Source organism: Tympanuchus pallidicinctus, unplaced genomic scaffold (genome assembly GCF_026119805.1).
Source record: "Tympanuchus pallidicinctus isolate F22 unplaced genomic scaffold, pur_lepc_1.0 scaffold4, whole genome shotgun sequence".
Taxonomy (NCBI): Eukaryota; Metazoa; Chordata; class Aves; order Galliformes; family Phasianidae; genus Tympanuchus; species Tympanuchus pallidicinctus.
Window position 1 is genome coordinate 38008521 of NW_026294758.1, and position 22201 is coordinate 38030721.

General features: G+C 37.3%; 1 protein-coding gene across 1 annotated transcript in view; it reads right to left on the reverse strand.

Annotated features, from left to right (window-relative positions):
• RORB (RAR related orphan receptor B) overlaps window positions 1-22201 on the reverse strand; it is a 133643-nt gene that overhangs the window by 24540 nt on the left and 86902 nt on the right. The window contains exons 2-4 of the mRNA XM_052701131.1: window positions 12954-13039; window positions 8508-8649; window positions 4583-4984 (exon numbers count right to left, since the gene is read on the reverse strand). Of these exons, the coding sequence (XP_052557091.1) occupies window positions 4583-4984; window positions 8508-8649; window positions 12954-13039 (630 nt within the window). The remainder of the gene's footprint in view (window positions 1-4582; window positions 4985-8507; window positions 8650-12953; window positions 13040-22201) is intronic.

The window sequence follows — 22201 nt, forward strand, 5'->3', positions numbered from 1 at the left end:
AAAATACTTTTTTTCCTGTAGTTACAGGAGCTCTGAATATATGACCTCTGTACTCTCTGACACCTTATCAGCTACATGAATACATACAGACATAGGGCACACTTCAATTTGAACACAAATGGACCCTTAACCCATCTGTTTTATCCGCAGTGCTCACTACTAATTTTTTTCTAAGTTTAAGTAATCGCAGTCTGGTAATCTTAATGACAGCTAAGGCAGGGAAACCTTTGCATTAACTTCTGCAGACCAAGAACTGAGCCACACATTTTGTGAGAAGAACACGATGCTCAGTTCTGTAGCAGATAATGTTATGCACATATATTGAAACAAGACGGTCTTTAATTTGACCAACTCTAAAAATAAGCCTTTAATACCTGCTAATTTAAATTCACACTTGGGAGCAAATATTACCATTCCTCTGTGGGACTACCAGGGTCAGGAAACAGAGATCCATTTTCTCTTAAAGAGCTCCTGAGCAGAATCTGACCTCTGCCGCTCTCTCTGTGAGGAGAAAGCTGTTCCATGTACAACAAAAATCCTTGCTTTTAACACACAAGCAGATTTGATGCTAGAGTTTGAGCTCCTCCCACAACAGGAGAAATTTCTGCCTTCTTCCAGACCAGCAGTTGGCCAGGGAGAAAAAGGACCATTCACTGTATGATTATTAGGCCCGTATGGATATTTACCAGCATCAGAGTGATTTCTTGGTGTTTTGAGTTTCTGTTTTTATCAGGAAATGGAATACTGACTGGGACTGAGCATAATTCTACCTAATGGGAAACATCTTAGTTTTAGCAATTTTTTCTCCATCAAGGCTCTGGCAGTTACACGAAAAATTTGTTTTTGTATATGAAAGACTGCTTTTTCTTAGATTTAGCCTTCTCTTCTACAAAAGACATTATCTTCTCCTGTAAACAAATAATGTACATTTATATCCTGGAATATTCAGGATTGAAGGAATATAATAGATCTACATACCTCTGATGGAACCCTATATAACTTTAACTAATCAGCACCTCACTCTCTAACACCCATTTATTGGTACTGTATTTAGTAAGTAAGCATTCAAAGGAGGATGAGCTCTATTTTGCTTGCCATGCCATTCTGATTATGTGTTGAAATGTCTCTTGAAAGTTTTGAACCTCAAAGTTGTTAAGAGCAATTTCCATTTATACTACTAAGTCTACTGAAAATCAAGGATCTTTTACATTTAAATGAATGCATATAATAGTTAAAGATCAAACTATGTCTGATAATTTTGATTATTTCGGGGAGAATTCTAAAATTAAAATGAAAAAAAAAGAAGAAATTGTTATGTAAATCATATGTAGAGTACCTGTTGTGGTTTAAGTCAGAAGGTGGCTGAGCACCACAGAGTTGTTCACTCACTCCCCCCTTCCCAGTGCGATGGGGGAGAGAATCGAAAAATGCCAAGGGGAACTAGTGCGTTGAGAAGAAATTATTCAGTAACACAGAGGAATGGAAAAGGATAATAATTACGACATATATATATATATATATAAATATGGGAGAAGTGGTGCAGAAGTAATTGAACAACACCCTTTGCATGATGCCTAGCTAAGCTCTGAGCAGCAGAAGAGAGCCAGATGCACTCCCACCTCTTTCAGAACTCTTTCTACTTGATGTCATATGGTACGGGATATCCCTTGACCAGTTTGAGTCGGCTGTCCTAATTCTGTTCCCTCCCTGCTGCTTGAGCCCTTTGCTAAGAATGGCCTTGGCTGTGTGCAACACTGCTTAGCAGTATCTATAAACTTCAGTGTGTTATCAGTGTTGTTTTTCTCCTTGAACTAAAACATAGCTTCATACCAGCCTCTATGAAGAAAACAATTCTATCCCCTCTGAAACTAAGTATCATAGAAAATATTATTTCTATAACAAAGTCAATTTGACAGAGAAATGAAGAATTGATATTTGATTTTTGAGAGAATCTTACTGCTGTATAGTGAGCAAAAAGCACATGCTGAGGTAATTTACACAGTTGCAGCAAGTTGTTTAGTCAGGTGCAGCAGGGACCCCTGCTAGAGCTTGTATTACAGGCATTTAACATTTTCATTAATAATCTGGAAGAGAGGGCTTACAGCATGTTAATTACATGAGTAGATAGTTCTAAATTGAGAGAAGTCACAAAACATTAACGGGGACTGAGATCTAATATAACAGGATTTAAAATGACAGAAAAATAAGAAAGAGAAAAATCAATTCTGGCTTAGTCAGAGATTCAAGTGCAATCAGAGATGTCTTAATATCTGACCCATACATTAAGAATGGAAGTGAGAAACAAAGCAGTAACACTAAAGGAGTAAAACATGAACTGAATATTGGTTAACATATGATGTAGAAGCTGCAAAGACTGTTTTGATTCTGGGCTGCCTGTGAAAAAGTGCAACTTGGAAAGCTTACAAAAACTTTAAGGAGCTCAAAGATGGAAAGATTTTTTTGTAGAAAGTCTTTAGTAAGGAAAACAACTAATATGACCTAGATATTTAAAACAACTGATCAGTCCATTGCCAGGCAGGGTAGTATAAGAAATTTCTATCAGGTACCAGGACAATGCAGTACAGCTTTTACAGCTTTTCCAACTCCTACATTCTCTATGATGTCACCTACCAGTTAAGACCATAACTTCTACTTAACATGATTTGAGATTATTCCTAAGTCTCATTAGAGTGAGTAAGATATAATGCTACAGTGAAATTTAATCTCATTTTAATATGAAATCAATGCACCATTCTGCTCAGAGTTTTTCTGCTTTGACTGAAAGACTGGAATTATACAGGTGCTTCCACAACCCACTCTAGCGTCAAGATTTGTTTTCTGTTTGTTTTTAAACCTGGAAAAAATAATTCACCTCCACATTAATCCTAGTACTTTATGGTACATTTCCTTCACTTTTTTTGGTTGTGTCAGTTCTCTGTTATACTACATTATCTCTCACTAATATCCTTACCTCTGTGTTGCAGGTACCTTAAGTGACATAAAAGCAGAACTTGGTAAAATCCTAGCTATAGAGGAGCCCAGTTTTCCCTTTTAAATGATTGAGAGGTAAATCCCAGCACCTCACTTCTGCTGTTGGCTCAGAGACAGACCCTTTGTCCTGTTTTACTCTTTATGCTCAGGGCTTTTCCCACTTTCTGTGCATAAGAAGTGGAACACTTCTGCTGATTTGGAAGATGAAAGGCTGGTAAATGTGGTCTGAGGTACAGAGTAGTCAGTTTTAGATCTAAGAAAGCAAAAATCTGGGTGCAAATTTAAGAGCGAAGCATCGTTTCTATGTGATGCAGAAAGAAGCAAATGTTAAATGCTTCTCTGAACCTTCATAAGTCAGAAGATACCATTGACTTCAGTGGAATCCTTTGGTAACTACAGATGTAGTCTAAAGGCCATATTTTCTTTGTTGAGCTTACTTCTATAAATAAGTGTAAACATTAAATCATAGATTATCAGAATGGTTGTATTTCTGATATCATCTTGGGTATCTCTGGGAACACTGCCCTTAAGTGTTGAAATTGTTCCTCAGTTGGTTCCTTGTTCTGCTAACCACTGTTCCAAGACTGAGACTAGTACAAGTCCCTTTTGAGTACTATTCATATAACCAGAAGAGATAAAAAGGAAGGTGAAGATAATGTTCCACTAATCCTCTGTACTACTACTCTGTGGGTATAGGTCTTTATTGGACAGCCTAAACCAAACGTGACCTAGAACATGCCACAGGGATACAACATGGGCACAGTGATGTGTCAGATCTCCAGGGCTAACTGTAAGTCTGACTACATGTATACCTTTAAACATCTTAGCATACATTCTCGAGGCAGTAAGGCCAGGTCAGAGATCTATGGTGTGACATTAATTCTTCTGCTATGAGTGCTCTTGAACACCTTTTCATCTTTTTTCCTTCTTACAGAAGAATCACATGTAGTCTTTCAAACTGTATTATCTAACAGAAAGGTCTCATTGCATCTTTTCAAAGAAGAAATGAAGGGACATATGCTTCTCCAAAGCATTCAAGCAGAGAAGTGGAGACAGCCTCACAACTATCTTCACCCTGACTGAATTTGTGCACCTCATGAGATTAGACAGCTTGTTCATGTACACCCACACAGCAGAAGTAGGGAAATGGTTCTTTTTGATAATAATTTAGCTGATATGGGGATTCTGAGTATTGACTAGAATATGGCTGGCTGAGGACATCATTTAAGCTTCCTAGTAATGATCTCATTTGAAGCAAGTGCCATACTACTAATTATCACTTGGTTCTGATTGATTCATCATCTACTTTGGTGCTCCCATTTCATAAATGGGAACATAAACTGCTTAGTTTAAGAAATGGAATAATATGCAGAGCTTATTTAAAACAGAACTGACTCTATACTGTGTCAATTACTGTCAGACTGATTTTCTTTCCTTTGGTCCCTGTATGTGTGCACACATGTATATGACTGTGAACAGTTAATTACTGTATGACTACATATAGAATGCTTATATAATATTTTAATAAAGACAATATTACAATCTAGTTTACATTTACACATCACAATTGGGAAATAATAATTTTCCTTACCTATTTCAGTCATGGATATCCCCGGAGCTAACTGCCCATTGTTGAAAGAGCTATAGGTAAACAAGTTTGGTACAGAGGTGAGGTCATAGATAGGTTCCTGCTTTATCTGTTTGATTCCAGTCATGTCTAAGCCAGACTGATCTGGAGAAGGCTGGGCAGAATCCACGTTGTAATAACCCTCAGACTTTGGCAGGTCGATGACGTGCCCATTTGAATAGGTGCTGCCCGTTTCGTTGTTCAGATTGCCCAAGCCGTTGCTGATGCTGTTGCTGTAAACCCTGGCAAGGGCTTCTGCCTCACCGCTCTGCTGCTGCCGCTGTTCCTGCAATCGCTGCTGGTGCTTCTGCACTTCAGCATACAAGCTATCCCTCTGCTTTTTGGACATTCTTCCAAATTTCACAGCTGAAAAGCAAAGCACAGTGCAAGCCATTGTCATTTTTCTTTTGTCTCAATTCCCCTCAACACCACTGCTCCCCTGATATCTGCTTTTAGCGTCACTTTTGCTGTGGAAACTTATCTTTTTCTTTTGAAAGAGAGAGGATGCAGAACTTTATGTCATATTCATCTCACAAAGGAAAACTATCACCTGCTTGGATTTACAAGCTGACAGTGACTCTTACTTGACAGGAGGGCCGCAGTCAGGCAACTCACTTTCTACTGTGAATGTTAAAAAGTCGATGCATCCTTTTTTTGTCTTTCTGTTCACTGAAAAACAACCCAAAGCTGTATGAAAAACATAGTCTATAGATTCATAGTCCTTGCATTTTACAAACTTTCCACAAACCTTTAAACTGTGCATTAACAGGATTAGTACTCTGGATGAAAACAAGCCCTACAGCCCTATTATCACATTCTTTCAATGGGGTGTTATCTTCACACTTTTAAAAAAATCTTGCAGGTTAGATTTAGAACCTAGAGGAAAATAGCAGACTGGAAGGTAAACAGCACAAATGAATGTCATCTTTTTCACAGAGAAAAGTCTCAGGGATTTACACAATCAATTTACATAATCTCCATGCACAAAATCCATGCATTCCTTCTAATGAGAAGGGCAAGAAAACAAGAGTGCAAACCACTGTCCCCAGGAATATGGCTCACTACACTGAGATTGAAATTTTCAGAAATGACAGTCTGATTGCTGTGGAACTACAAGGAGTAAATCCATAGCCTACATATACAATGGTCACAGATGATTATCTGTTCTTTTTTTTTTTTTTCTCTCTCTCTTTAAATTCTGGGTTTCTACTGGCCTAGATCTTGAGATCTCAGAGAAGAGATAGCTATTAAGCTATTAATCATGCTTTAAGACAAATGAGATCTGTCAATTAGGATACATTCAGCAGAACTTATCAGAGAACAGATAGGAGGACATTTCTCTGGAAATACTTATTTTATGTATTATGAGGACTATTTTCCAAAGCTATTTCCCATCCACTTGTAATGGAGATCAGTTCAGAATCATCACACTTATTAGTGGCTTGGTTCCCATTTTAGTTGCATTTCAGTTATAGTTCTCCAGAAGATTCTGGGCTTACAAATTCTCATTTAAAAAAAAAAAAAAAAAAAATTTATTTATTTATTTATTTACTTAAGATAAAAAAATACCCAAACAATAACAACAAAACAGAGAAAACAGGAAAAGAACTCTATTAGAAGGAAATGGCATAAAATTGAGGAGATGGTAGCCTTTCAATTTATTTGTATTTTGTTACTTTGAGATTTGTTTTTCTTGTTACCAGCCTCAGCTCACTTGCAGCCCTCCATACAGTTTGTGAGTACATACACTGGCTGCTCTGCAACCAGTCTACAGTGCATTGCAAGCTGTTATGGACAATATGTAATGACTGGATTTTGAGAAATACAACTGCGTGTTTCCTTCAAACGTAGAGTCTCAGTAATAAAAACAAACACCCACAGTTTACTCTCATTATATATTCATTAATTGGATTCTCCAGCTGCTGTCAATTAGCATCCTGCCTCTGCATGATAAAAATGAATCTGTTACATGGCTGAGAGGTAAAATTCACATTCAATTTTTCTGTTAAAAAAAATCCATGCAAGCTATTTTAAACTTGCAAGAGCTCTCCATATCATTAAGTATAAACAGTCTCACATCAACAATCAAAGAAGAAAGTGATGTTGACACAAGAACCTCTCTTTGTATGCAGCAGACCCTGCATTATAGGTTGGGAAGACAATGCTGTGAGTTAAATACCTCTGTGATATCTCAAATACTTGCAAGGTATTACTTTCATTGGGAAAGTATATGCTGTAAAATTACCAAAATTTTACTACAGTGCTTTCTGAGAAGAAGCAACAGCTAAGGTGTCAAAGCATACTTTGTAGGAAGCCCAAAAGAACTCCATGAATTAAAGGTGAGACAGCAGGGCCCCTCTCCGTCTGCTGAGACAGGTGAGCAAATTGTTTCAGTGATACATGAAACACAGTGAGGTAGGAAAAGAACTATTACAGACATAAAGCAAGCTTATACACTCTGAACTATCTTATGTAATAAGTTTTTAAGTAACTTCATTAATGCCTGTTAATTCCAAAGAACAAGATTTATGAACAAATGCTGCCAGGTGATCAAAACTAATATAGCCTTGCTGAAGCAAATGTAACCTGCCTTCAAAGACAGAATATTCTCTTCTCATACTCCCTGACCATTTCAAATATGACTGTGAGCTGGACAGCCATTGCATTGGCAATGAAATGTTTCTCCTGTGATCCAGACATGGACAGGAGGCAATGCACCAGTGAAATGCTTTTTTTCACAAGGCAGAATGCTTAGTCAAGCATTTTGAATAGAATCACAGAATCATAGAATCACCAAGGTTGGAAAAGACCTAAAAGATCATCCAGTCCAACCGTTCGCCTATTCCCAATAGCTCCTACTAAACCATGTCCCTCAACACAACATCCAGTCTTTCCTTGAACACCCCCAGGCTCGGTGACTCCACCACCTCCCTGGGCATCCGTTCCAGTGCCTGACCACCCTTTCTGAAAAGTAATACTTCCTCATGTCCAGCCTGAATCTCCCCTGCCGTAGCTTGAAACCATTCCCCCTGGTCCTATCACTAATGACACGAGAGAAGAGGCCACCCCCAGCTCACTACAACCTCCCTTCAGGAAGTTATAGAGAGCAATGAGGTCTCCCCTGAGCCTCCTCTTGTCCAGGCTGAACATTCCCAGCTCCTTCAGCCCCTCCTCATATGGCCTGTGTTCCAGACCTCTCACCAGCTTTGTTGCCCTCCTCTGAACACGTTCCAGGGCCTCAATATCTTTCTTGCAGTGAGGGGCCCAAAACTGGACACTCGAGATGTGGCCTCACCAGTGCTGAATACAGGGGAACAATCACCTCTCTGCTCCTGCTTGCAACACTGTTTCTGATGCAAGCCAGGATGCCATTGGCCTTCTTGGCCACCTGGGCACACTGTCGGCTCATGTTCAGCCGAGCATCAATCAATGAAATATCAATAAAATAAACAGGTGAAAAACCTTAACATTATCAAAGTGTACCTTTCTTTTTAAACCGCCTATTCACTCTCACAGACCTTTAGAGATTTCAAGGAGAGGGATGCTTCCTCACGTCAGTATTTAATGCTGCTATATAAAAAGTTATATAAACTGGAATATTAATCCTCCTCTCCAGAGATAACTTTCGTGATTTTGATCAGAACAATGCGCTTCTTTTCCAACTCTTCCACTTCGAATCTAATATTGCTTTCCATTTTGCTATCTTCCCACCTTCTTCATGAAAATAGTCTCCATTGTTAACTGAAGATCTGTGTCTCACAGTGTGTACATTACAAAGCAAGGAGTTTCTCCTCTCTCTTTTTCTAGAAATCTACAGGGAGTTTAAGTAAGGCAGCAGAGAAGAAGAGTTTCAAAGGATTTAGGCATGAAGTAGGAATCTGACTCTTACCATCTCTAGACATTCCCAGGGCAAGACATTTCTGCAGTCGGCAGTGTTGGCAACGATTTCTGTTGGTTCTGTCAATTAAACAGTTTCTCTGCCTTGGGCAGGAGTAGGAGGCATTGTTCTGCTGACTCCTCCGAAAGAATCCCTAGGGGCAACGAGGAAGAGAGACAGAGTATTACCATGTGAGTATATGCGCACGCACACACACACACAGACACAGAGCCCTGCAAGCTCTCATGTAGCATAATGTTATTTTTGCTAGGGCTTTGCAGATGCACTAGCCTTGCACACTGAAATTAAAGAGCATTTACTCCTCACAAGGAGGATTTGTAATTGTACAGTAAAGAATATACTACTACTTTGTTAAAGGACAAACAATATAGAGTTACAGAATGTATTCCTATTGTGTAATAACTACCATGGATCATCTAATTCTTGCCCCTCACTGATGAAAAGCTTGTCAGCATTGGTAAACAGATAACATTAAAGTACTTACTCTGACTATTTTCCATCTATATTGAAAGAAACTTCTAACATTCGGCACTGGCTATACATAGCATTAGAAACTGAAGTCTGCTGTTTAATTGAATCTGACAAATGTTGATCTGATCTGGAAAGACCGTACACTTTGGGAGTGAAAAGTAATTCAAATTCAAACATTACAAAAGCACTAGGATTTAATGGCTGTATCAGGTAAATCTGACACACAAAGGAGAAAGCAGCACCATTAGACACTACCATGAGAAAGTAAAGATATTTTCCATATCAATGGAATATAACATTAACCATTTAATCTATTAAAAACAGCTAAATACTTTATATCCTAGAGGGTTTTTCTGCCCTGTTGCTGGCCTATTTGGCTAAATATCAGAGGGTGAGAACTCATTCTTAATGACTTATGAGCTCCTAAGTGCTACAAACAGCACCGAGAGGTACTGTTACTGTAGAAATGACATGAAGTGGCAGAAATGAAAACAAAAATGTAACTAGGGAGGAAGCATTTTATAATACTATTTTCTTTTGTGTAAAACAAAGCACAAGAAGATCAGTGAGTTGAGAGAGAGGGAGAGAAAGAGAAACAAAGAAAGGAAGTTAATTGGCAATCTTAGCAGCTTTAGAAGAAAGTAATTGCATGGCTGTGTGGTGGGAGAGATGAAGGATGGCACAGCCCTGCAAGAAGATATGAAGGGAAAGCATACAGTAGTCATTGGGAGAAGTGACACCAAAGTGCTTGTGCCTTTCCGTGTTCGTCTGTGAACAGTGCTCAGTGGAGTCAGAAAGGAAGATATGACTGTGCACATTGGGCAAAACCATTGTTATCTTCATTCAGGCTGACAGAATATACTAATAAGGGATGAGATTTACAACTCTTGTGGGTTTTGGGGGAAAAGGAGTGGGAAAACAACAGGGTGATGTTGTCATAGGACTCGATTTTCATGCTACAGGTAGTGCCTGTAGTCCCACTTCAGTCCCTGAGAACCGAATTAGGGTGGCACGAGATGTCAGTAACAGTGGGCAATAGGCATGATGTTCCACTGAGGAGACAGCAGCATAGTTCCTGAGACTGATGAGTCCAAAGAAGCTTACTTCATCTGGCCCATGCTGGCTTTATCAGTGATTACACTATACAGTGGCTGTTAAATTAAGGTTATGATTTGCATGGATATCCTTAGGGAAACTCTCAGGAAAAGTTCATTGTGGACTTACCCAATCCTAGTTGACCAGACCTTCTTTTAGCTGTGGAGATGAGCTTAATGTTATTGCTAGATGGATGACAATTGCAGATATTTTTTATCAACTTGTTGAATCTTACAGCCAATTTTGTTTTAGACATGAGGAACATTTTCTGCTTTAGATTTTAGCAGTTCTTATGTGATATGGATTTGAGAGAAGAAATGAATTAAGTTACGCTAAAATAACCCACACAACCATCTAGCATCAACTGTGTGTTATCATGTAGTACTGTTTTTATTACGGCTGATCTCTTCTCACAATAATTTATTTGTGTATTTTCCCCACTGAGTTCGATCTCTTCCTACAAGAATTTGTTTTTTCCCATCACTGCCCCTCTTAGGGAAAAATCAAGGCTTACATAATGAAGTTAATCTACAGCAGGTACTTTATTTCTCTAAAGAGATTTTTGTACTCTGTTCTTTCAGCAAAGATCTAAATGCTTTCTTACAGAGAAATCTTTACATAATATTAGTTATATTTAGTGGAAATAATATCTTTTTAGGGAAGCAATACACAATTCATTCCTGAGGAGTTAAAGGACATAAAGACAAGTTTGCCAGTGTTCCCAGCACTGACAACAGTCTTTCTGCATCTTAAACTTTATCCATCACAGTATCCATCACTGACAATTTGAGAAGGGAATGGCCTCTCAAACTGTCCTCAGATCCTTGCTGTGCTGTGGATAACAAGAAGCCTCTCAAAAGAAGGAGTCACAGAAACAATGGGGTGGAGACCTGTCTTTGAGTTTCACTCTTTCCCTGGTGACTGATGGCAGAGCCACCATTTTCTTTAGTTGACCTGCTCAGCCTATGCAGATGTGCAGCATGAAACAGCTGTAGCATTTACAGTGCCCATTAAGTGCTCATGATATGCATTTGCAGTGGCAGAACTAATGCAGAGACATGGAATGAAAGGATTTCCTGTCCCTTGGAGTCTGTAGTATTGCCACCGGCAGTGCAATTCTCCGACGCCATTTCCTGAAATGCTGAGGCCCTCTGGTGCCTGCTTTAATGCGTGCAGTCTTGTGGAAGACCTTCTGGCCTTCTTCCTCTTAATTAGTTCAGATTTCTAATGGGCTCAGACAAAGGGAGCTAGAAATGACCAGTTATTAGTATATGGGCTGAACAAATATTTATTATTTAACTGCTGGGCAAAGAGGAGCAGCATTGCATTGCCTGAGACAGTACTTAAGTGAAGAAAGAGCCCTTGAAGAAGGAGATGCCCTCCATTGGATCTGATGTGAAAGCTGACATCTTTTTTCACAAGAAGCAAAACAGCATTAGGCTAACTGATGTGATGCTGCAAAACTGGCACAAAACCCATAGATTTAAAACTGCTGTTAAGTAGAAGAAAAGCTCTTTATCTCAATAAGTGGTCCCCACATAGAGCTAAGAATATTGTCTTGAGGCACACACAAGGGCTAGCATTAAGCCTGATCACATCTACAGGAGACCATATCCCTCAGTGCTTTGTGGAGGCTGGATACAGAATCAAGATTTTCCTTTTCTGCTCAAAATGTTTTTCTCCTGTCACTTTTGTGCCAACATTAAAGTATTAAATCTATTAGTACAATCCCATTTCATGTAATTGTTGTAAGAAGATGCTTATTTCCAGTCCAGTCTCACAATAAGACAGTGTGACAGGGTAAGCTTTTCATTTAATATCATTAAAATTTCTGAAAGAAATCAGATCTTTGAGAATATATTGCTTCTTACACATTAAATACATTGTTTTGTGAATGAGTTTATGGATGAGTTTATTAATGTTTTTTTTTCAGTTGTTCTGTAGTAAGATTTTTCAGTTGTTCTGAAATACCATAAAGCATTAAGCAGGTAGAGATTTTCCATTTCACTCTACAATTATCTGTGCACTTTTGAAAGTACTGGCTTGTGAGTTTTTATGTAGAAGAAACCACAGATGCTGCCCTTCATCTTTACAACTTCATTGTTACAGTCAAAGCTGGAATGCCAACATGTGTAGCGTAAAATTCTGGTATTCCATAAGGAATGGTATAACCCTTTAGATAACAAAAAGCACAGAGTCTTTCTAACATTGTAAATGAAAACCTTTCTTGTGTTTGCTTGGTGTCTGACTAGAGTTATTTAAGCCAATGTCTGGGATAATATGCTAATATGCTTTTTTTTTTTTCTTTTTTTTTTTTTTTTCCCCTAGCCTCCTGTTCCAAGCAATTCCACTATGCTGAGCCCATAAGGAAGAAAGCAAAGGATCCTTTTACACTATCCATAATGTCATCATGTAAGGTATTTTTTTTCTTTTGGAGATCACAATTTGGCCTGCAGAGAATACAAAGGGTATGAAATAGGACTAAACTGACACCTGTAAGCTTTTAAGATGTTGAACTAAGATATCACATCAACTTCTAATGCTGCTGAGGCTGTATAGGAAACAAGGTAAAAAACTCAGTTCTCAAGCTTATTTAACATGTGTGACTTCAAGTTGCCTGCCTCTTTATCAGCACTTATACTGCATCAGATGTGATTAATTCATGTTTCAAAAGAGGAAGTAATTCTAAAGGCTATTTGATGAAAAGAAGAGCAACCAGTAAAATTAGGCATGAAATGCATGTATATAAGCAGCAGTCTTTATGGCCTTTGGCGTTACTTGTTTGAAAGAGTGTAAGAGTGTATTATTACGTACGCAGATGCCTGAGGCTAATGCAGATGCTGATGACTATGCTGTATTAAAATCCCATACCTTGCAGCCTTCACATGTGATGACTCCATAATGTATTCCAGAGGACTTATCACCACAGATTTTGCATGGTATCACTTCAATTTGTGCTGAAAAATAAGACAAATATTTTGAGTATATAATTCTATTTCATTTATTTCTTTCTTCACGCACAATCTTTTTCCCCTCCCCTGAAAATATAAAACTGCTTTTTATTGTACTGTGTGTTTCTGAATGCTTTGATTTGGCAGATTTTAATTGCTTCACATTATGTATCCACTATTCCCTACAAAACTCTTCAACAGTTGAAGCTATCTCATGATTTTTGATAGTTTTTATTCATACTCTTTTTTTTTTTTTTTTTTTTTTTACTTGTTAATTTCATCATCATTGTTGCTAATGACAAGCATTAGAGATCTAAATAATTATCTGGATTTTTCTTGCTTATGCTTTTACAATATTCATTACTTTACTCTTCATTTTGCTGAGGTGGTTTTATGTGGAATGTTTTGATGCATTTTTCAGACCTGTAGACACGATGAAGTTTTTATATCCTTCAGATTATGGGTTAAAAATGTACAAAGATAACAGTCTCACTAGCAGAGATGAACTTGTAAATGACCACTTAATCTCTCATCCAGTTCAAACTGTTTGCTTCAGAATCAGAGCAGAGGTAGGTAAAACCCACAGACTGAGATTAAGTACACAGTAACTGTGTGATGGGAGAGACAGGTGCTATCTGAAAATGTTGGTGTACGAATGTGTTTCAGATCCTTTTATAAACCAAATAATTAGGAAATTGCTATTTTTTAATATATATTTTCTTTTACTTTATTTAAGCAAATAGCTATTTTCTTCCTTCAGTTACTTAGAATCTTGTGAGCTTCCGTTGTCTAAAGTGTAAGAGCACACACCCTGTATGGTGGGACTTTGCCTGATTCTAGTAAGAAGCACTGAAGAGAAAAAAAACTCTGTTTTCTTTCCAGTAATTTGTTCTCCTCAATTCTTTCTTGACTTGGAGCTATCATGCTTGCTTATTATTACTGGTAGATGTTGCTTGTGGTTTAACACCAGTAAGCAGCCAAACATCACAGAGCTTCTTGCTCACTAGTCGGATAAAGGAGAGAATAAAAAGAAAGAAAGCAAGAAAACTCATGGGTTGTGATAAAGGTAGAGCAAAAATGTAAAGCAAAATCTGCATATGCAAGCAAAGAAAAATAATTCATTCACTACCTCCCACTGGTAGGCAGATGTTATCCACTTCCAGAAAGCGTTTCTTCATTATATGTAATGGTTGCTTGGGAATGTAAACAACAAAACTCCTAACATCTACCCCTACTACTTCTTTTCCTCCAGCGTTTATTGCTAAGTACAATGTTATATGTATGGCATGGACACTTTGCTAGGTTGGAGTCAGCTGTAATGGTCATGTTCCCTCCCACTTTCTTGCAGACACCTATCCATATTAGCTGGTAGGGCATCATGAGAAGTAGAGAATTCTTTTGCTCAGTGCAAGCAGGTTTCAGCAACAAACAAAACATTGGTGTGTTATCAACATTATTTTCATCGCTAATTGAAAACATGCATCACATCAGTTGCTATCAAGAAAATTGACTCAATCCCAACTAAAACCAAAACAATATGTTCCATATTCAGGATTGCAGTATCCACAGTTCACTGCAACATTAGTTACTCATCAAATACTTGGGCAGCTCTGCTGAGATCTTGCATGCTAGGGGGGATTCCTATGGGGGTAGTCTTGTCCTCTTAAGGACAAGAGTTGCTAACCCTTAGTCCATCGGTTGAGTATGTTCAACTCCAAAATAGATTGTTAGTCAGGGAAACAAGATAATAATTCAGATATTGATCCTAAAACAAGCATCCTGTTTCAAATCTGTTGGCACACAAAAAGTCTACAAATGCTGGAGAAAATTTATTTATAAACGACAGCACTAAATAAGATATGCTAAGCATCGTTGTGTTGTGGATGTTATAACGGTACAATCTTGATTTTGTCCATACTATTTATTACTCCTTTCAGGAGACCAGTTTTCTAGGAGTTCCTTCCTACCACCTTGAAGTCAAACAACCAAATTTCAGAACAATCCTACAGAGTCATCACATTCTCCACTGAAAGGTACACCGCATTCCCCATTCCATAGAAATTACCTAGTGTAGGTAAACACTAAAGGTGAACATTAATAGGTCTCTTCTGTATAGGTCAGTAATTATTCCCCTGTAACACCATACCCCAAAGGAAGGAGGAATGAGGGTCGTTTATGGATGATCTAAGAAACTTCAGTTTCCCACTGTCAGCTCACTTTCCTGAGATACTTTCTCTAATCAACCATGTTTCTAGGAAAAATAAATATTAGCTTAGACAATCAAACCAGTTTTTTCAACTGCCCAGAAGTCAGGATGGATAATATGAATTTTACTGTAGGAAAACAAAATTTGTTGTTCATGTATTTTGGGTGGAGATAACCCAGGCAAAAATCTTGACCGCCCTTGAGCTTAAGAAAGTTCATATTTAGAAATGCAATTTTCTGTGTCATCCACAGTTTTTGGATTAGTGTCTATATCCTGTTTTGTTTTTGCAGACCGAGAGAGGTAGATTTACTTCTTTCTTAAGAAGCTAATATGCACAAGCCATCCAAGCATAGCACGTAAAAACAAAGGAAACTGCATAGAATATAGCCTCAGCTTCTTGGTAATTTTGCCAAGCTGATCTCATTTAAAATTTTCTGTTCCTTATCCCCACTGCAGTAATTAGAACATTTCAACATGCATCCCCAGGTACTGCTTTTTCTGAGGACAGTTGAAGCCACTGCTCACAGGTCTCTGCTTGAGAGTCATATGGAGGTTGCATGGCTAGGCTCTGGGATCTGGCACTGCTGAAAAGTTCAAAGACATTTGTCAATGTCAGAAGCAGAGACTATTGTGACAAGATGAGGAGATCTTCAGGAAAAGTAATGACAAGGGAAGAAAAAAATAAAAACAGTTTGAAGGTACTTTTAATGTGACTTGCATGTACTGTTTGTAAGTGATAGGAACAGAGACAGAAGTATTGATCCTGTGACACACATTGCATTTAGCAAAGTGCTCGTTACTGCGAGCAATCAATAATTCCATACGTGACTTGCAATTACAAGCACTACACTAGAGATAAATATTTCTAGATCAGGTCACTAAATATGATGGCTCTGTATTTCAATTAATATGAAATAAATACTTCGGGCTTGTGATTCATCAATTAATTCAAACTCTTATTCAAAATTAACCATTCTATAAATTAGTAAGTACAGGATCTCTAGAAAATTGCTACCAAAGCTCCATAGAAAGCTCACAGAAAATGCAGTATCTTCAGTACAGAGAAAGCATTTGAGGAAGTTTGGAAAAGTAGACTGCTGTTGTCTGCTAGGCATTTCTTTTTGTTCATAAGACAGCAGAACAATTTAAAGGTTTGTAACAGAAAACTAGAGTGATTAGTTGTACAGGGTGGATGAAAAAGAAGACACTGTATTCCCCAAAACATCTTGAATTACTGTAATTAACACCCACTGTACCAGGTTTCTTTTGCAGATTTAATGATTGTCAGGGACTACTACATATTTTCACATTGTATCTTTGTTCAGACAACTATAAATCTGCTTTGTTTTTCTTCTTTCCTTCTCTTCTCAGGCCAACAGTTTGGGGAACTGAATATCGTTCTCATATATATATGCAATAAGGTGAGTAGCTCACTTCTGAAATCCTCATAAGAATAAAATACATTGATTCAGTACTGACACCTGAATACTGAAGTAAAAAGGGAACTAACTGACAGTGAAGCTGCCATAATGATTACTTTCAGCAGCATATGGAAACAACTTACTTTCTTCCAAAAATGAGGAAGTATAACAGCAAAACTACTTATCTGTGCTATTGAAGTCTTTCCACTTGCTTTCTTACCCTCTACTTTCATAATTTGTGTAAGAATAACAGCTTCTGCCTTTTTCAAGCAATAACACAGGTTCTCAAGTGTCCATTTGTTCAATTTTTCAGCAAGCACATTCAGTTTTCATCCTGTCTTGAGATGTATCACTCAATAAAAGTCTGCAAAACCACTATCATCCAAACCATTAATAACGTTTGGATACATGCTACATCGTGATTGCTTCTTATCACCAATTCTAACTTTGCACATCAGTACCACATGATCGTCCTTCCTCTCTGTGGTATTCATCTCCTACTTTATAGTTAGGGTTTAAGTTCACTGAGTCTGGGAACTTCCTGTAAGTTTATATGATATCCTACAAATTGGAAAGCCAGAGTGAAAATTATTCAATTCTACATGACAAGTATTAATAATCCGCACACACTGTGTTTACACCTGAAACATAGTTCATTCTCACAGGAGAACAGGAAGAGCAGAATCCTATTAAGGAAGTAAATACAAAATCTCATACATTTAAAAATGAACCCTTTAAATATGAAACATTTGCTATTCTGTCATACGTTGCCCCAAGAGAAAAAGGATTAAAGATTTTTTTCTTCATTATGAGCAAAAATTCACTCACTAACACAAAATTCATTTTTTTAAAAGTAGGGCAATAACCAAGTTTCAAGAACTGTTATTTTGGTGAAATTGGGAATAAATCAAGAGGTTACACAATTATTTGCTGAATTCCTCATGAAACAAAATAAAAACTCCACAGGGCAACTAATAGGTCTACAGTATAATTATGTGGACTACCGTTTACATGTACAGGTGGTCAGACAAGAAAAAAAACAAAGCTTGGATCTCAGTTAAATATATAAGGAACTTCATTCAGCAGAAACAGGATTATAATCTGTCAGACTTGTAGCTTTTGTTTCAAGGAATAAAAAAAAAAAAAAAGAAAAAACAAAAAAAGCAAGAACCTAGGCTTTTAATATTTAGTTCCTGATCAAAAAAGCATGCTAACATGTATTGAGAGCAAACTTTGAAGAAGAAATCCTCTCCATAATTTGTTGATCCAGGAGGAATCACATGTGGAAATCTCAAAGCTAATCAGAGCACCGGTGGTTTAAAAAAATTTGCTCCTTCACAGTCTAAGATTTCTCAAAAATCTCAAAGGGAGTTCTTTGAAAAATAAGGACAAATTGACTTAGAGGTCTTTCATATTTTTATCCCTGATGATTCAAATCAAATACATTAATTGTTCTTTTCTAGTTGCTAGTTCTCCCTCTTTTTCCATCCTGGCATCTATGACAAGTTTTTTTCCTTCCGTATTACCACCAATAGAAACTTTCACTGCATGGAAATTTTGCCAAGTAGAACTTGGTATTTTTGCCACCAAATTAACTATTCTGTGGCTACAGCAAGACTTTAGGTGCAGCTGAGGATACTAGTTAATTTTCCAGCCTCTGCTGTACTTCATGCAGTGAGAGCTACATCATTAACAACATTTAAGTAAGCTTATTAATACTAGCTAATGTTAATTATCTCTGTAGCTTCTTGTTTGCTGTCAACCATACCACAAATGACCCATTAGAGCAGACATGATGGAATTCACTCTGCTTCGTAAAATCAAAGCATTTAATACACAGTGAGATATACAAGTCTGGACCCTGGGCTTGATGCCATCTATGAATACTGCTGGGTCCATCCAGCCCAGTGCATTACTGCAAGGTTGATGATTTTCAAATCTGCCAGTCCTACTGTTTATACATGGAACATGGAGATACCCCAAAGGCAGCAACTCTTATGTAGCTGTACGTCTCATGGAGTACACATGGTAGAATTGGTCTGTACATGGTTTGTAAGATCTTATCAAGAATTTCAAGAAAAGTAGTAGTCCTGGCTGTTGGATATTAAGAAAACTGATAGATCATCACTCAAAATAGCAGAGTGATAGATTACTGCTAAAAAAATTGTTTTTCCCATAAATCCTCACACTTGTCATGTTTGATTTCTTTCATGGTCTCACAGTCTCAGATGAAGTTTATTTAGCTTATAATCAGTGTGACAGGGAAGGTTTCTTTGTCACACATTTTCTTTTCTTCTTCTTCTCATATGATGCACCAGGAAGAAAAAAAAAAAACACTCCAAACCCCCAAACAAAAAATCCCCACCTCACTAAAAAGAAAAGCACAGACTTGCACTTCAGTTCATTTTGCAAATCAACTCAGGCCTTTAATGCATGCCTATTCTAAAAAGTACTAGAAAAAAAAAGACTTAAAGAAAAAAAAATTTTTTTTCAATGAATAAAACTAAAATGCAGTTAGAACATGTATCCCTATTGCATGACTTAAATTTTCTTTTAGACAGAAAAGTCAGGATAATACCTTAGAAGACATCATTACAATGTATATAGACAAATGTTTTGAAGTTTGAAAATGACTTGCCGTATATCAACCTTTTTGCAGGATTCATGTGTGGTAGAAAAATATTTATAACCAAACTATGGATCTGTATTTCAGATGACATTTTGTATCTGTTTCTACCATGATCATAATAGTGTTTACAGACCATTGTCTAATGCTTTGAAATAGGCAGATGAAATAATATGAGTTCACACGATTACGGCTGCTTTAGAGCTAAAGGCAATATCCAGACTGCTTGTCTGATCTTTCTGTATCTTTTTTTTGCTACATACCAATTTTGAAACAAACCTGGAAAAAATTGTCTCTGCTTATTGTCTTTAATTGAGAAGATGAAATTACAAGGAAAATAAAAAACATACAGTAAGACATTTTCTTATTAACAACAGATTAAAAAAAAACACCTTGCTTTTGTTCAAATGTCCTTTATTTTCTTTCCTAAGCGCAACTACGATGGATCTAGCAGTATTATTTAAAAATTTATGAATAGTAATTGTTTGTTATATTGTGATGGTTTGAGTGTATTGAGGAGATTTTTAGGCAGATGTATTATCTATTAGACCAAAAGATGTTTTCTTTAAAAAAAAAAAAAAAAAAAAAAAAAAAAAAAAAAAAAAAAGATTTTGGGTCTTTAGCTTTTTATCTCACCTGAAATAGGAGCAAAAAACTTCAGGCTCAAGGCAGGTTAAGAATAATTGCTAAAAGCAGAATTTCATTATGCTAATCAACTAGAAAAGCTGCAAGATGTGCAATGCTGGATGATTCTCTGAGGAACGAAGATGGTTGTGAGCAAGGGAACCATAAGGGTTTTAAGAGTACAGACACAATGTAGAATTGATATACATGTAATATGGATTATCAGTTATTTGTAGCTTTTTTGTTTTTGTGTTTGTTTTGTGCAGAATTTATGATTTTAAGACAGAGTGGTTGGAGCATTTGGGAAGCTGTCTGGTTCTCAAGCTGAGAGGCAGCAGAAGGTAAGTAGAACCCCTTGTATACTGTGCAAGGCAGTGATGGAAAGCAAAGACCAGGTACAGCCTAGTACCCAAATTCAAAAATATGAAAATTAACTCCTCTGCTGCAGTCTACAGCTCAAAGTCTGACCTCTGAGTAGCTGTGCTCAGCGAGGTGACAAAGGCTCAAAGGCCTGGTAAACTTTGACAACTCACCTTGTGCTCTGCAAATCTGATGGACATTTCTATATTAATCTATGAACTCTTTTCCCAGTAACTCATTTGCATGGAAATTACATGCGTAACTTCAAAGGATGATGTTACAGTGAAACAAGTTACTATGCAACAAAAAGCAAATTGCCAGCCAACAGTTTGGACTTCTTAGGTGAGTTCAAATCAGAGATATTTAATTAAATACTCAGAACCCTAGCCTAGGCCCTCTGGAGAGCTCAGAAACTTGCCTTATTTTCAGGGAAAGATTTAAGTGTATAATAAATGCAGACTTATTACTGTACAGTTTCTACTTCCCTCAAAGACTCAAGCAATGGTTCTGCTGATACTGCACACTTTCCCTAAAGAGATTATTATGGTAATCCCAAATATTATACTACCCAAGCTATCTTCAATTTGAGCTCATCAGATCCAATGTTCTGCAAATAATCTCTAGCAGCTTTAGACAGTGTTTATATAAGCTGGTCAGGATGGTTATTTGAGCAGTGATGACCATGTTTTTCTATGCAATTCTCTAAAGAACAAATATGCACTTATTCAAAAAATAGCAGCTTAAACAGACAATACGTTGAATGCACAGTTCTTTTCAGAAGCACACGTAACTTTGACAACTTATTTGTCATAATTAGTGGGTGTTTCCCTTACATGCTTTATGATATTGCAGCAGTTTAGCAGAAACAATTCTTTTCTTCCCTTACTTATGTTTACTTTTTTCAGACATCAATCCACTTTTTTTTTTTTTTTTTTTTTTCTTTTCACTTGAATAAATGGATCAATGGACTTTGCAAGTGAAAGCCCAGGTGGCATAAGAAATATTGATGGTCTATTTCATCCATTGAGAGTGGGTTGAAATTTTAGTGTAGTGCTCAACACCTCATTTTTTACACGTGTTACATATAAAAAGATCAGCAGTATGCAGGTATAAAGCCATGAGGCATAGAGGTGCTGCAGAGAACGGGCTCAGAAAGGTTTGTGTTTTAAGGATGTGAGATCACACAACCTTATCCTTCTCACATGACCACATGATGATGAAGAGAAAGGAGGACTACTGTACAGTGCAGGCTGCAGAAACAACTGGCCCTCAGCATTTTCAGTATTCATGACTCAAGTGCCACTAACCACTGACTGAAGCCAGCCTCAGTATAACAGGAGGCTTCAAGTATAATCTTATTTAACTCCTCCTTTACTGCTGCTTATCTTCTGAACTGCTTCCCAAGCACTTGTGCTGATAAGGGGAGAAAAATATGCAGCAGCACCACGGCTGCACAGCAATACAACAGCAACATCCTATGGGATGGGCAATAGAAGTGCAATATTATAGTGAAGTGCATATGATTAAGGATTTAAGAAGGTTGTTCACTCTGTGGATGCACACAGATCAGAGCTTCTGGACCTACAAAGCATGTAGTTTCAGAGAAATTGCCACCTGGGTCAGAACTGTCTTCTATCATCCCACTTCTTGAATATTCTGTTTCTAATATTTTACCACATGCAAAATTTTCTTACAAATTCTGGAATGCTCAGAGAACTTAGAGAATTTTTCCTTTGTAAGCACGTAAAATAACAGAACAGAATCAAGTAGTGACTACATCATTATTTCTGGAAATTTTTAAGTTCAATGCTACCAGAAATATATTAAAAATATGATAGAAACAGAAAAATCTCTATACGACACTTAGAACATAGAAAAGTATTTTACCTTTCACAGCAGCTCATCACTTATACAACTGAGTATTCCTTCAT